General features: G+C 33.0%; 2 protein-coding genes across 2 annotated transcripts; both read right to left on the reverse strand.

Annotated features, from left to right (window-relative positions):
* LOC143542737 (ADP-ribosylation factor 2) lies at window positions 1-1,128 on the reverse strand. The gene is made up of 6 exons (XM_077035265.1): window positions 892-1,128; window positions 729-799; window positions 501-620; window positions 287-405; window positions 109-190; window positions 1-26 (listed from the first exon to the last, which is right to left on the reverse strand). Exons 1-6 carry the CDS (start codon window positions 1,037-1,039, stop codon window positions 21-23), a joined length of 546 nt encoding a protein of 181 aa, XP_076891380.1. The 5' UTR covers window positions 1,040-1,128; the 3' UTR covers window positions 1-20.
* A 2,485-nt stretch (window positions 1,129-3,613) lies between these two features.
* Window positions 3,614-8,737, reverse strand: LOC143542747 (phosphatidylinositol 3-kinase, root isoform-like). Its single transcript, XM_077035271.1, has 17 exons — window positions 8,434-8,737; window positions 8,225-8,324; window positions 7,560-7,656; window positions 7,341-7,499; window positions 7,049-7,258; window positions 6,794-6,972; window positions 6,545-6,692; window positions 6,360-6,455; window positions 6,143-6,278; window positions 5,927-6,048; window positions 5,667-5,861; window positions 5,430-5,600; window positions 5,211-5,348; window positions 4,545-4,699; window positions 4,314-4,457; window positions 4,064-4,211; window positions 3,614-3,981 (listed from the first exon to the last, which is right to left on the reverse strand). Exons 1-17 carry the CDS (start codon window positions 8,564-8,566, stop codon window positions 3,844-3,846), a joined length of 2,469 nt encoding a protein of 822 aa, XP_076891386.1. The 5' UTR covers window positions 8,567-8,737; the 3' UTR covers window positions 3,614-3,843.
* Between the last annotated feature and the right edge of the window lie 8,558 nt (window positions 8,738-17,295).

Below are 17,295 nucleotides of genomic sequence, written 5' to 3' on the forward strand. Positions count from 1 at the left end.
CACATAATCAACCGTCTGCCTCATGCCTGCAACAAAAATGCCATACAATTAACATACTGGTAGACAAACAAACATGTTTTAAGGTCTCACAATTGTAGTACTACTCGCCTTGTTTGCTATGTTGTTGGAAAGCCAATCAAGTCCTTCATAAAGTCCCTCTCCAGAGGTTGCGCAAGTGCTCTGGATGTACCTGAACAAAAGATAAAGATGAGCATGTTTAAACTAAATTGAAATAATAATAATAATATCATGTTTCATTAGGATAAAAGCTTTTAATCTGTATTACCAGTGGCGTTGTCGAAGGGAGTGAAGACCGAGCTTATCAGTGATTTCAGCAGCATTCATTGCATTCGGGAGATCTTGTTTGTTAGCAAATACAAGAAGAACTGCATCTCTCAACTCATCCTGGCATAAAGAAGTAAACAATAACATTCAAATAATCATATAACACTTAAAAGTAGCAACAAAATAAAGTGAAATATTAAAAAAAAGTAACTTGCCTCATTCAACATCCTGTGCAACTCATCTCTAGCTTCAACAACTCTGTCCCTATCATTGCTATCAACCACAAAGATAAGACCTTGAGTGTTCTGGAAGTAATGCCTCCATAGGGGACGGATCTACGTATCAAACACATGTATACAAGAAATTATATAACATTCAACCAAAACAAATTTAGAGTTTTCCTTGTAACATATATTTTTTTATATAGTAAAAAGAATATCTACCTTGTCTTGACCCCCGACATCCCACACAGTGAAGCTAATGTTCTTGTACTCGACAGTCTCGACATTAAAACCTGCAACGAATAACCTCATTAGCTATTTAACTTCTAACTTTGCTTATATGAACTCAAACGATAATGTGTAGGTTGTTACAGAAATGATGTACCTATGGTAGGGATAGTGGTGACGATCTCACCGAGCTTGAGCTTGTACAAGATGGTAGTCTTACCAGCTGCATCGAGACCAACCATCAATATACGCATCTCTTTCTTGGCAAAGAGCCGGCTAAAGAGCTTGGTGAAAGTTAGCCCCATCCTATCCTCTTGCTAGCGAGGATCCCTACAGTCAACAACACCACTTAATCAACACCGTCAGATCTAGAAAAACAGTCAAATCGCAACTAAAACTTTCGGTGTGGCAATTTCCAGAATGTAAACTAATCCATCACATCTGACATACTTTATTAGTTTATTATTTGATTATATATAAAACTAGTGTAGATCAAAAGAATCTCCAAAAATTCACTGATTTACCGTTAAAAACAGTATTAAAATCCCAACAGAAGACTGTATATAACATGCAGATCAAACAGCAGCATATTAAAATCTTTAAAAGGGTAATTAAACATAAACTTAATATTCATAATCAGATCCTAAATTCAAACTTAGCAGGCATAATGAAATTATTAAACATGAGCAACATAAAGTTTATAAAACAGTCAATCAGATCGGATACGATCCGTAAAACAGATCTGATTGAAGTTTATAAAACAGTAATCAGATCGGATCACAAAAACCTAAAAATGCGTAAACCTAATCGCCAATTCCACCAATTCAACCAATAACATCACTCACAATCGTATAATTTCAAATCAAGGCTACAAAATGATCCAGATGTCATTCAAATACATAAAAAAACACATAATTACATGCAATTTTAACGCAATTAGCAAATAAAATAATGACCTGAACACAAATTATGAATCCAGATGACAAAACTGTTGAGATCTGATGAGATGAGATGAGATGAAATGAAAGATCTGGATCTGGATTTACCTGAGAAAACTAGAGTTTGTTGTTGGTAATGGATCCACCGAAGAGAGAGAAGATAAATGGAGAGTATGTGAAATAAATAATAAATGAATATGAGGAGGAGGTTATATTAATATAACCCCAACCCCGCGTATTCATGTTAACCATTAATTAAACATTTTCCTAGCTACTTGTTTTTAAAATGTTGCTTGGGGTGTTCGTTCATCTACCTCCTTTGACTCACCTCCACTAATTACGAGACGAGACGAGACGAGACGAGCTCGTTTGTTGGCTCGCTTAAATTGAGATGAGCCTGATTCACCTCAAACTCGCTCTTCGCACAATTGGTAAATTAGTAACAAGATTAACTATAGTAGTTAACACACAAATAAAATTAACGTGCTAATTGAGAGAGTCAAGTAAAGTAAAGTGCTTATATATACAAGTAATTATGTAATTACATCATATAGTAATTATATAACTACTCTACTTGTGTATGTAATTACACTACTTGATTCTCACAATCAGTGACAGAACTTGAAGAAATATTAAGTTCTTACACATAAATCAACAAGTTATTTTACTTATTAAAGGCCATATATATAAAAAACAAATAACCAGTTCTTACATATCTTTATAACAACAAAATGTAGAAGGATATAGTATCTCTACATGTATATATGATACACATTTTTTAAAGTAAATTTAAATTTACATTTAGTAAAGTCAAATAAGCTATAAATATGATTAATAAATAAACATTAAAAATAATTTAAAAGAAAAAAAAAAACATTTAAAGAAGAAAGAAGTAGAACATGGAACCTATTATGAAAAGCAAGCAAAATTACATCAGTTTTCTTGAAAATGACTAAACCACATCCATTTTAATAATAAAATAGTTGAATGTTAGATATTTGAATTCAAACTAAAGGATAAATTACTCATTGTCTTCTTCCCCAATCCTGTGAAGGCATCATTGAAGAGCTTCGTTGGAGAAAAAATTAAGAAAAATTTAAGATGATGCTAATTCTAATCCTGAAAACAGGAGAGGCCGCAACCCCTGCTCGCCCCTAAGAAGGTCCGCACTTGCTCACAATTAGCACGTTAACTTAATTTGTATTTGATCCAAACACTAGTTATAAAACTATTCCGTGACTATATATTTTTTTCTAGCATTTTTATTTATGTATTCATTATTATTATTATTATTTAGTTTTCTACCGCTGATAACTAACATGAAATTGATAATCTCAAGCACTTAAAATTTTTGTTTCGCCACCTTAGCCACACACAATCTCTCTCCCATTCTTCAAAATAATGTATATTAACATCTCTTTGCGCACCAACTCTTTTCAGGCCTTTAACGACACAACTACGGTGGAAGACCACGAATAAACCAACAAGTCTCGTTTTCTTCTCCTAGTGGCACTCCAATGAAGGCAAATCATGAAACTAACTCCCACTCCGGGTTCTTGATAAAAACAGTCACCTAAACCTTGGTCGGAACACGCCCGAACCCTAGTCAAGTTGAGATGATGACGATGACAACATAGAAAGCAAGTTGCTTGACTTGAATGCCTTACTTTTAAAATTAAGTGTTTAGTTGTGTTCGTTAGCGGAACATCATTTATCGGTTTTATGTTACTTTTTGGTCTATTGTTGGACCAGAGAGGTCGTTAAAAGGGGTGTTTTTAGAGTATTTTATTACTTACAAAAAAACGGAGATAATTTTTAAGCAAATAACTAAACGTGTTATCCTTCCGGTAAACATTGAAAACATGTATACCACAGCGACCATTATGGAATCGATAAAAATAAAAAATATTAAAGAAATCGAAATCGTCCCTAACCTTGTATAGTCCTGGTTTTTACTATCTAAGCCATCATGAAATGCCAACATCTTCTACAAACTAATTAAACCGATAACACACGTAGATATGAGCATTATTTACAACCCTATACAAATTTGTTTTTACAAGATCCATTGCAACCTGAAGAAAAATCGACACACGGATTAATAAAATAGACAAATACTTTTAACAAAACAATATAACAAATGACAAACAAAACCTGTGTATGACCAATAATTATCTCCAATATTGTGCCCAACGATGAATTGTCTCAACCATTTGAGGAAACAACGCGCTAACGCTCTCGTTAATAAGATCCTGGAAGAAATGTATGCACTCTTCATCATCTAAGTCCAAACGAAGCTTCTCTTGAAGCTACAAGAATTAACAAAGATCCAAGTTATAGTATAATTACATTCACAAAAATAAAATATACAAAAGACGGGATAAAGTGCACCTTTAAAATGCCTTTTTCGGGATCAGAAGCTATATCGGGAATGTTGGAACCCGCCATTAGATGAAAGAGATTCAAAATTAAGTTACTTGACTTACGAAGAATGTTATACGCCTCGCAACAATATGATTTAAACCTTGTATAATATTGGCTACAGAAAAATAATAAAGAAAGTTGTTATTTGTTGCATCATGAAAAGGTTAATAATAATAATAATAATAATGATGATGATGATAATATATTATCATAATACCTTTCTGCACCACCCATTGCCTCCACCATTTCTTTGCAAAGCTTCATAGGTGGAGGAAACGGCTTTGGATCACGACCCAAAATATAACCAAAATCAACATGAAAAAGGCGGCCGTCATCCCTAAGTAAAAGATTATCCAGATGTCTACACATGCAAAACAATGAGTGCAAGTTAAGGGAGTGTTTGGTTTGCAGAATTAGTATGAATTGGAATATGAATTCTAAGTTTAACCTGTCTCCAATGCCGAGTATGTATGTGATCACTGAGTATCCTGCACAACTTTTAATAAACGTTTCAAGACACGTGGCTGTTATCCCAAACGGTCCCTCTTCATCCGGATGACACTTCTGCAAGTAGCTTGTAATACTTCGATGTTCCGAAAGAATCTGCAGAAATTAAATCAAATTAAAGAGCTAAAATACTGTTTCAGTGCCTGTGGTTTGACAGAAACAACCCTTTTAGTCCATTAGTTTAAATTTGACTTCTTTAATCTAACAGTTTCATTTTTCTATCAATTAAAGTCCAGCTCACTAACCCCATCCAAATTTTCTATTAACTTTTTATTAAAAGACCAAAATACCCTTGGATTATTTGTGTTACTTAGTTAAACTCAAAATAATAAATACTTTAGTACCTAGTTAGAAATAAATATATTAAAGTACTTTATATTTAATACAAACAATACAAGGGTATTTTGGTCTTTTGATAGAAAGTTAACAGAAAAATTGGATTGTATTAGTGAGCTGGAATTTGATTGATACGAAACTGAAATTATTAGACTAAAATGGTCAAACTTAAACTAGTGGACTAAAAGGGTTATTTAATAAAAATATATATATATATATATATATATATATATACTTCAATCAAGGTGTCAATTGACCAAAATAACCCCACCTGAGCTAGAGACTTGGACGGTATGAATTCCATCATGCCTTCATCATGACCTGTGGCTAACACCCTGTATGGTGTTAAATGTAAATCAAGATTTTCCAATTTAAGCAAACGGTCCATAAGTGACACCATTTGAACAACCTACAAGAATAACCAAACACACATCAATTTTCTAGTCGGGCCCACAAAGAAAAAGTATAAATTTAAAAGTTAAATACATACCAATTGATCTTGTCGAAGATCATCGCCTTTCTTGAAAATTATCTTTAAGCATCCACCACTAGACGTTCTAAACGCAAGACGTAAAGGATGCAATGCACTTTTGAATATTGATGAATCTGATGGAATGATCCCCGTGATAAGAACTGTAGGCGCCAAAGGCGATCGTATAGGCTAAAAATGTAAGAAGTTTAGTGTCACGTCCGTCATTAGAATCTAGGAGCTTCGAGAATATATTACCTCGTCAAAGTATGTAAGTTCACTAAGAAGGCCCGAAAGAAGGTGGCGAAGCTTTTCAATTTTCTTTTGTGTACCGCCTCTTACGTTTCTTACATCTCTCATTATTGAACAAAGCTGAGCTGTCAATTCGGTTTGGCGGACTAAACTTTGCCATAATTTAAAACCATCTCCACTATCATATGCCCCCATTCCCAACTGTAAAATCAAAAGTAAAGTGAACACGTTGCCATGTCAGCTGCCACATGCAAACAGAATCTTACCTTAATCATATTTTCTTCTAGCATTTCATAGGTACAATAAAAACGTTTTGCGTATGCGGGGTCGTGAAGTTCAACAGCAACATACCATCTAAGGAAGCTAGCAAACTCGATGTTCGTTAATGCTGCAAATTCAATAAAAAATATATCAGATTCCAGAATGTTGGAAAGTAATTTTTAAGATTCAAATTCAATTTTATAGATGTTACAGAGGCATACAACGCTGCACGAGAAACTGAGAAAGACGAGATTTATCCGAGCGTTCAAACCTCATAGCTTGAACCAGTTGAAGTAAATAGCATTGAAGCTCTTCATCATCGGCTCGTTCAAGAACACGAACTGCATGAGCCCGAACCTGTTGATATAAGTCAAAATCAGCGTTTAACCAGTCAAAACTAAACTTTAACATGTGATGTCATATGTGTTGAAAATATACATCTTCACTCTCAAAAACGGGAGATAAAAGCTCTAATGCATCACACACATCAATCATTTCCCATCTTCCCATCAATTCAATCGCCTGCTTCGCTTCCTATAACAGTGAAAAGATTCATATATAGATACACAGATCAGTATGTTGGTTACTTGTGTGTGTGTGTGTGTGAATGGGGGGGTATGTACCTGAACATCACTCCACTCGACACATCGAAGAAACTTTGTTAAAGCACGTTTCTCTGACATTAACGAGAAACGAAACTTCCACAATAACTGTCTCTCGTCTCCACTCAAAGTTCGTGTCGGAGGGTACTTTAATATTCTTTGTATTGACCTAATAAGTAGAAAGAATACAAAAACAATAATAATAATAATAATAATAAAAATAAACAGCTAAGCGTTATAGAAATATGAACTATTATGAAGAAAACTTACTTCCGTTCAGTAGAGCTGGGCTTGAGATCTCTATCAATGATACCACGGTTCAAACTCCTAGCAAGCTTTAACTGTTTGTGCTCAGACGGGTTGATTTTCCCCACTTCTGGGTCCCACACAGTAACCAGTTCATTACTTGAAGTTATAGATGCTGGTATTAATAAATTTGGCCCCGATTCCTAAAATGTCACAACACAAGTGTCACAAACAATAAACACAGTTCGTGTATGATTTATCAAATTATAAAATTCACACCTGTAAAACAACTCGATGTTCAAAACTGCAGAAATCTACAAGCACATACAAATGATTACTCCCATTTTTACTGCTTTCAAGATCTTTAATCTTCTCCATAGCTTTAAAAGCAAGGCGGTCCAACCAATCGACTCGTTGAATTAGACCTCGTTCATACTTGTTAGCAATCTTCTCCAAACGCTCCAATTCCCCTCGTTCCTCTTTAGGAACCTACACATATTAATAACATGCAATTAGTGAGAGCTCGACCATATAAATTAATAAATATGAAAATGTAATGTGTTTACAAAACCTTTCCAGGGGTAGTAGAGTGAATCGACCCGTCTGCCTCTTTTCCTTTCCAAAGCCTAAGTTTATGCTTCCCGGTTTTGAGTTGTTTTTTCACATTAAAAAAATGGATAGTGGCCCCACCAACCAAACTCTCATCTTTCCCACACGAAACATCCCAAACCTACAATCAGAAAATATTAGTCTAATGACATAAAAAGATACGCTGAAAGTAATAACTTACAGTTACTGCAAGTTGAGAGTTGGCGGTTAAGTCTCGATATTTGGTACTCAATGTAATGAGTTCACCCCAGCAAAAGGGTGGACCAGAAGATTCTAGCCTGAACATAATAGTTTCATCATTAATTAACAAAAGTTGTTAGTCCACTAATTAACCAAACGAACACGAACTAGGGCATGTTCCACGAACACGAACTAGGGCATGTTCCATGAACACGAACTAGGGCATGTTCCTGTTCGTTCATTTAACTTTAACCAAACACGAACATATTTACTTGTTCATGTTAGTTCATTAAAAAATATTCATGTTCGTGTACGTTTGTGTTCGTTCACTAACATTTCAAATGAACAGTTCATGACCATAAACAAACACAATCGAACATATGTTCATAAGCATGCTTAATTATTTTTAAATATTATATAATTACACAGTTAAATGTGTTGAACGAACATAAGCAGACAAACAGACATTTACGAACAAACATAAATAAACGAACATAAATGGAAATATATGAACGAACGAAACATGTGATCATGTTCATTTGTTTCACTAAACAAACAAAAATATTTGTTCCCGACATCAACAGTTCACTGAATTTTCGGTTCGTTTACCGACTTATAAGTTGTGAATAACTGAACACAAATAAAAAAAACAATGAAAAATGTAACCTTGTTCTCATGGGCAGCCCAAATGGAGCACCATCAATGTACAATGCACACTCGACATAAAGCTCGGGTTTTTTCTCATCTACACCATTACCTATCTCCCCTGCATATTCAAGAAACCCCCAAAATTTTACAATTGAACAAATTACACGATGTATGATCAACTGATACAATATATCAAATTAGGGTTTGATTTAATATAAATATAATACCTGGATTAGAGGAATTGGAATTGGGTAAATGACCTTCAAGCTTTTCGATTCTGAAAGTGACTGGAAGATTGATGTCACACGACAAGAAGAATCGAAACTCGTTTCCGGTCATTACTTTTTTCAATTGGTTCATTCAATTAAAGTGGTTTCATTCATTGATTAGGGTTTTGATGATTTGGGTTGTGGGATTAAATAAATAAATAAATAAATAAATAAATAAAGATAAGATGGTGGATTCGCGTGTAGTGCAGGCTACAGCTTCGTTGAGGAAGACGACTACAGACTGGATTAATCAAACTGAAACAAAACGTATATCTATAGGTTTGGTTTTCATTCATTTTTATTATTATTTTTAAGATAATAATATTATTCAAATTATAAAATTACAAGTAAAGAAAATAATTATATATTGTATTACATCTATATTTATATCTATACTATATATATATAAATTAATTTTATTTATATCATAAAATAATTTTTTAAATGAACTTAATTAAAAAAATATGCATGTAAAAACGTACCCGAGAACACTTCTTTGATTGAAACTTTCATTGTCATTATTGTATATGTATAATTGAGATATCAGGAAATTGATCACTTAGCCTAAATACCGAAGGTGCGTTACCTTTATTGATATTTTTATCAACTTACAAACCACAAAAGGAAAGGAGAACATTAAATTATTATATGTTCTTCAAGAATTATGTTTTTTTTGAGTTACACCATAAAAAAGATTTTGATAAGTTTCAGGGGACTTCTCGACTTTGTCATAAAAACAACATAAAAAATAGGGGCAATTTTATATAATAGTAACCAAGTTTCAAAAGTGTTCCAATTAGGTCACTCAACTTAACATGCTAACCCATTCAATCTTGGGAATATTTTGCTTCATTTGAGCATAGTTTTGCATGACATGTTTCCACATACAATGTTCTGATCACCATTGAATGAAGCTCGGGGGTTGCATGACGGTAGTGTTCACTATCTTTTCTTAAATTTTCATGGTCAAGGGAAAATAGTCAATTTATCAAATCACGAAACTTTTTATTATTTCCAAAAATGTCATTGAAAATAAATTTGAAACCCGGATCATGTTTGAAATTCTAACGTTCATCCGTTTGACATTTTCAAGTCAACAATTTGAACCCGTAATAAATTTGATGATAAATCTATTTGCATTCTCAAACTTTAAAAAATTCGCAGATTTCCCGTTTTTGACATGTAACAAATTTTGACCAAAATGTAGTTAACTTGTACCAAACAATCTATTTACCAACTTTTGACCGTAAAAATCAAATTTAAGTTTCACAAAACCTGAAACAATCCTTGATAAAAAAAACAAGAAATTAAATATGATAAACTCTGTTATATATGAAAGTGATTTGTATATACTTACTAAATTAACCGAAAAAATTAATTGGCAGATTTAAAGCATATATTTATAATTTATAAATTTATATGACAATTTACAACAACAGTAATAATAATAGATAAATGAATTGATTTTAAAAAATCGATAAACTTTTAAGCATAAATTTATAATTTAATGATTAAAAAAGTTTTTTTTGTAAAATGAAAGTATATTCGAATTTTGTTTTTCTTTATAATCTTCAACAATATACATAGTACAATTTGTTAATGATAACATTTAAATTAATTCTTTTCAATTTTTAACAAACATGGTTTGTTTTTGATTTTTGAATTTTAATTATTTGGAATATATAGTAAATAATATGTTAGTATTTATTTTTATAAAAATATATAAATATAATATAAATAGGGTGTAAAAGGAAAATGAATATGACATATATTATGATCAATTAAGATCTTAATTTTGGAGGGAAAATAGTTGTGAAGTTTAACCATAAATTGACACATGTCACATTTATTTTCTTTTATTAGAATAAGTAGATTTCACGTATAATATTATTTATATAATATTATTAGACAGTTACAATAATCATCTTAACATACATTATGTATGTGAATCACGATTAACGTTAAATATTAAGTACGTTCAATCGAATTCTAAAACTTAATTGTGGTTAAGTGTAAATGAAAAATGTTTAAGGTTAAATATGATTACGCTTAAGTGTAAATGACAAACGTTCAAGGTTAAACCTAATTACGCTCAAAGTCAAAATTGATCAGTTGAAGATCCAACTGAAGATTAGTTGGATCAATTTCAAACTTTAATTGATTAAATGCTAAAACAAACCTGTGAACAAAGGGCAGCGGCGTTTTAGCATTCTTCCAACGAGTTGCAGGACACTCAATGTCGACACTCAAAATTTAACATAAAAACGAAAAAAATACAAACACAAAAATGTTTCCACCGTCTTTCTCGTTCTCATTAAAAAAACAATGGTAAGTGAAAAAGTCATGTCTTTTTGTTTATCATTGTGTTTTGTGTTTATTTTTGTTATTGGTTGTGTCTTTTTTCCTTTACATTGTGTTTTTTTCTTTATATTGTGTTATTACTCAACATTATGCTATATTTTGTTCGGCATTGTGTTATATTTTGCGATCTATTATGTTTTTTTAGTTATAATTGTGTCTTTTGTTCATTTTCGTCATTGTGTCTTTGATCTCGGCATTGTGTCTTTTCGTCATTTTTTGTATTTTTATTTTTGAGTTATGATTTTTTCGTTATTGTTTTTAATTTATTTTAAATGGTTTTTTGTGTGGTTACAAATCCTTCTCACACTTTTCATGTTATTTTAACTTTACCATGTTTATATATAGCATGACTACGCCAATGTGTCATGCAAACAGATTAATCAAAAGGACTTTTCATGTTATTTTAACTTTACCATGTTTATATATAGCATGACTACGCCAATGTGTCATGCAAACAGATTAATCAAAAGGTACAGTCTAATTCAAAACAATTATATTGTAATACTTTATAAAATTTGAAGTTGAATGGTACCTTCGATTTATGCTTTTATAGTCAGAGATCTTTTAAAATTCGTTTAAATGTAATGATTCAAGATGGTAAGAAGAAGAGGCTATTCAATTGATTATCTAAATGGCTTGTTGGTTCTTGTGGAAAACAAGGACCGGAGCTCGTTCACATGAGTGAAGAATTGGGGACGATTGATGGAGATAATTGGTGCATGTTTTGTTAATTTGTAACTCTTTGGAGGTTAGTGACTTGCTATTCCTCTTTGATTACTAGTAAATTTGGTTGTTAAAAAGAATAGAAATGTTACTCTATAACAATAGTTTATAAAAAATTTGTTTGATTGCACTATAAAATAATTTACTTTTGTGACTACTTGATCTTGTAAATTATTCTATTTTGTACCGATAATTACAGATAACATCTGTAAACTTTAATAGTTACACTATACATTTTACATTTGATATTTGTTATGGGTTCATCTTTTCCACTAACTGTTAAACTAGGTAACCACAAGACTATCACTTATGATGGGGTGACGTCTTGTTTAACAAGTTGAGCCTATGAGCCTATAACTCAGTTTACAAGAAATCAAAATTACTTGTAGAACAAGTTGAGCCAATGACTTAGACAACAACAAATTTATTTACTAATGATTTTGTATTTGAATATGATTGGATTTTATATTTTAGTCTAATTATGTAGTCAAGTTTGAGTTGGTATATGCATCTGAACTTGCGCGTTATATCAATTTCAAGTTTGATGAAAATTATAGAGATTGAGTTGAAGGGCCAAGTGAATCATTCTCATACAATTACCATTTGCCATTTGATCTTCTCACCAGACATACTTGCAACAAAAACATTAAACATTCTAATAACTCCAAATCCATCAACCAAACAATCGCGTTCTAAGTCCTATCACAATTTCAGTTACCAAACAAATGCGATTTGAAGTTTTTAATATGAAATTTAGTGTTCATCAACTTCAGGAATCAAATTGTCTTGCTTGCAAGTGCATAATGAGAATCAAAGATGTAAACTATGATATAAACACTACAATGGATTATAGTAACATAAGTTTAGACATGTTACAAAGAAGAAACTACAATCCTAGGACAAACACTAAAGAATATTTTTTCAGAGTTTATTAATGGAAAACATATACTTTCTTTTATTTTCGGTAATTAAAGGATTAAGTAGTAATAAATATGTACAAATTTGAAGCTTCTTACTGTTTTGTCCAACTTAGAAATTTTTAAAAAACAATATGTTAAGGTGTGATACTTATATACATTATCTATTAAAAAAAAATAATACTTATCTTTTTTTCGTCAGATACTATTACTTATGCACTGGTCACTTCTGTTCAAGAAACTCAGTAAGATAATATCAGAAATTTAGTTATTGCATTATTATACTATTACAAGTTAGATGCTTGTCAGTTCTGTCATTTGTTATTTACTAAATAACTTGATGAGGTAAATTTTACTAATGTGGCTCTAATATAATGAAATTTACTAACATAATGAAATCTCATTGTGTGATCTCTAATTTTGACTAAAAAAGATGATAGCTTTTTATGTAAATTATTGACTATATACATGTTAATGATTAAAACTAAATAATCAGGGGAATTTTTTCTTATTTTGCTAAATTACCCTACAAATAGAATTATATGATAGGTGCCTTTTAAGTGATGCAAAGATGTTGATACTATACTCATGATATGGTTTTAAAAGTAAGTCTGGTAAGGGTTCGGGTGACGGGTTAAAATGGGTGGAAAGCGGGTTTTGAGTAAAATTATTTTGGGTCTAAATAAGCCGTTTACAAAAGTGTCAACTCGGTCCGTGTCTTAATGGGTTGTTTTAAAAAGATCTCAACTTAGCTTGGGTTAAAACGACCTTTGACCAAAATTAGAGTCGGGTCAATTGTCAAATGAGTTTTGTAGAGGCTACACATAGTAAAACTTTTGTTTCATGCAACCATTTTTTGAAATGTATATCGGTTTTTATTGGTCCATACTATCTTCTTTTGGTCGTTGTCGGTCCCAACTAACGAATTGGTTGCTAACGGTCCAAACTTTTAACCTATTTGTTTCCAACGGTCCGCGACTAACGGAAACCTAACACCGTTAGTTGCGGGTTGTCGGAGAAACGGTTTTGATCGGAAAAGCAACATTTTTTTTTCCAGAAAACACCACCCGAACAACACACCGCCACCACCACCGATTGACTCACCATCAACCAACCACCACCACTTGAACATCACCAACCATTTCCCACGATGTTTATAGGGTTTTGACGACATCAATAGTTGGGGCTTTTATCAGAAAAGGTTCCTAAAGATTCGATACAAAGATGTTTGGGACAAATATGTTGAGTTTTCCAGAAAAATGTGAGTTCTCCGTCCAAAACCCCTTTTCCGGTGACCTGCAACTAACGTCGTTAGAATTCTGCAAGTCGCGGACCATTGGGAAGAAATACGTTAAAAGTTGGGATCATCAGCAACCAATTCGTTAGTTGTGACCAACAACGACCAAAAGCCGATAGTTGGGATTAATAAAAACCAATATACCTTTTTAAAAAAGTTGGTAACATGTTAGTGTTATGCATTTGTATTTTTATTAAGGCTAAGGGTAGTGGGGTGCGGACCACGAGGAGCGGACGACGTGGCAGCCGCGCACACCACTACCACGTTTGTGTGAACGGGGGCGCGGACGGCCAGGGCTAGCTGGTCTACGGGGCTCGAACGAGTCGTTGGGCATGGGGTGGATTAAAAACTTGGGGTGGATCAATCAAGCACCACTACACACTCTACACACTCTGGGGCTTGATCAAGGAGCTTGATCTTGTGCCACATCAGCGCCTACGAGTCGTTGGGCATGGAGTGGATCAAAAACTTGGGGGTGGATCAAGCCCCACTACCCTTAGCCTAATACTATTTGAGTATTTGCGACAATAATTATGTTTACATTCAAATTTCATAAATTAGTAATTTACAAGATTAATAATTTTATACTAAGAAATTTGTTAATTTTGATTACTATTTAATTTACAAAATAAGGAAAGTAGTCTAAGTTCTTTCTTAATTCAAGATTCTCATTAAATTAAATGTCATTTCATTAAACTAGCAAATTAGATTTTAATAATTCCAACTTAATGTAGTTGACTGATAATAATCCCAAACTTTGAAAATAGTTGTCACTGTCCCAACTTTCACACTATTTGTTTTTATTGGACACCTGTTAAAAAAATTAACGACGTTAACTTTTTTTTCCAAATTTCAAACTGATCTTTTGGGGCTTTTGATCGGAATGAGGATAAAAATAGATTGATGTACAACTTAGCTTAAAACGGTGGTCCACAAGAACAGTTAGAAACAACTGGACGTTCCACGGGGACAGTTAGAAATAACCGGAACATGAGAGCCTAATGCTGCAATAACCTGCAAGTCATGATTCATTATCGTTACACTGACCTAATAAATAATTTATGGTAATATACTGAAATTGAAGTAGAAATGACATACGAGCTCATGAGAACAGTTAGAAACGATGGTCCACGAGAACAGTTAGAAACAACTGAACATTCCACGGGGATAGTTAAAAACAACCGGAACATGAGAGCCTAATGCTGCATTAATCTGCAAGTCATGATTCACAATCGTTACACTGACTTAATAAATAATTCATGGATATACACTGAAATTGAAGTAGAAATGACATACGAGGTCATGAGCCACTCCCATATGGTAGCTCTTCTCGGGGCCGATATTGAAATCACCACCCATCATGGCAACTGGTGAATTAGACCCTGAAACAGAAGTTGAAAAGTCCTTAATGTCTGTTATAAATTCGTCAATCATGAGCGTTTATGGTTCCTAATACATGAATTCACAAACTTGTAGAGTTTTAAAAAAGATAATAATAATGAAAGCAATACGTAGTAATAAAGAGAGAAAGAAATATGAGATCTGTTACCGCAAATTGAAAGTGTGATTGCTTTGACTTTGAGCCTTGGTAGAAATCCAACAGTCAACATAATTGCACCACCTTCATAATCATCCGAGAACCCAATCTGCAGACAGATTATTATGTAAGGCCTTGGTCCTGGTGTCCTATATTGGACGTTGGATTTACTCATAAACACAGTTCTAAATATCAGAGTTAAATAAAACTTTCGCGGAATATTAAAACTTCAATAAACATTTCAAGTCATTACAAAAACTTGTCTCAATTAACATTTTTGTCTTTAAAACATAAACATCATTTAAATAACGACGTCACTGGTCTTCAGATAAATCATATGCCAGCTTTTTATTCTTCCACCATGTGTTCTCCTCAAGCTACGCTGAGTGAGTTCTAGTTAATCAAATAACATACAAAACTTTCACATACTTATACATACGCGTACATATTATATACTTAACTTGCTTATCTTACTTTCGTGCATGCATGAGTATATACATTCTCCCTTTATTTCATTCTTTTTTTTACATACTTTACACCTATTCATACTTTACATACTTATACGTTTTAAAGAGCATTGTGCCCTACTGCCTCGAGTATTATTAGGGCTCGTTCCTTTTTCTGCCTCAGATATTATTAGGGTCCGGTCCCTTTTCTGCCTCGAGTATGTTAGGGCTCGGTCCCTTTCTACCTCGAGTATTGTTAGGGCTCGGTTTTTTCTACCTCGAGTATTGTTAGGGCTCGGTCCCTTTCTACCTTGAGTATTCTTAGGGCCCGGTCCCTTTCTTCTGTACCTTGCCATCCCTTTATATTCGTTCATAACATACATATATCATCCATACTTTATATATAACATTCATATCTTTAAGTATAACCTGGTAGTACATGCAATATCTGAAGATCGTTCACGTACCGACAAGCAATCATTCATATCTTTCACATAAATCATACATGGCATACACTTACCACTTAAGATAGGTGTATTAACTAATCACATCGAGTATGCACACAGCCCTGAAAACATAACAAGGAATGGGGCTAGAAACTCACCTTGATCCTGTTACGTTCTTCATTAATCGTTAATCCTTTCCTTAACTGAGCTCGGCTGACTGTACATTAATTACATGTATCAATACTCGTCCTAATCATATTATTCACGTTTCAGCAAAAAATGTGTAAGTCTTGTCTATTCTAATGGTCTTGTTTTAGAATACATTTTACTTAGAATATAAATTTATTTACATACACTAAGGTATTCGAGTATCTATGTATTCGAATCCATGCATGTATCCGAATGCATGCATCTATCCCATATCATCTATTGTATTCGAATGTACCCATTGTAATCTAGCAGGTACATTGTAATCGAATGCATGCATGTAAGCGAGTCCTTAGTGTAATTGATGGTAGACATGTATGCGAGTCTTTGTTATGTATTCGGATCCATGATTGTATTCGAGTATGGTCATTACAATCGAGTCATACATGTATTCGAATCCTATAAGGTAATCTAACGTTCATATTGTATTCGAATTACTTATTGTATGCGAGTCTCATCAGTGTATTCGAATATATAAGGTGTATTCGAGTGTGCTTATTATATGCGAGTTATACCATGTAATCGAATGTATATTGTATGCGAGTTTAATCATGTAAGCGAGTTTCTATATTGTAATCGATTACTTGTATTGCATTCGAACCATACATTGTATTCGGATGAGTCCATTTCAATCGAATGAATGTATGCGAGTATCATGGTGTATTCGAGTTCTTACAATGTATGCGATCTTAACATTTTATTCGAATTTCATGAATTGTAATCGAATGTCTACTTGTATTCGAATATCTACTTGTATTCGAGCTGGTCCATTGTATTCCAATTATATACATGTATTCGAGTTTTCCCCATGTATTCGACTCCTATAATTTTATTCGAAAGAGCTGTGGTAGTTTGGTCTGTTTATTACCAATATCATTACATTTCG

This window comes from Bidens hawaiensis, unplaced genomic scaffold (assembly GCF_021521415.1).
Source record: "Bidens hawaiensis isolate Kalapana, Puna unplaced genomic scaffold, B.hawaiensis_p1.1 tig00000820_1, whole genome shotgun sequence".
Classification (NCBI taxonomy): Eukaryota; Viridiplantae; Streptophyta; class Magnoliopsida; order Asterales; family Asteraceae; genus Bidens; species Bidens hawaiensis.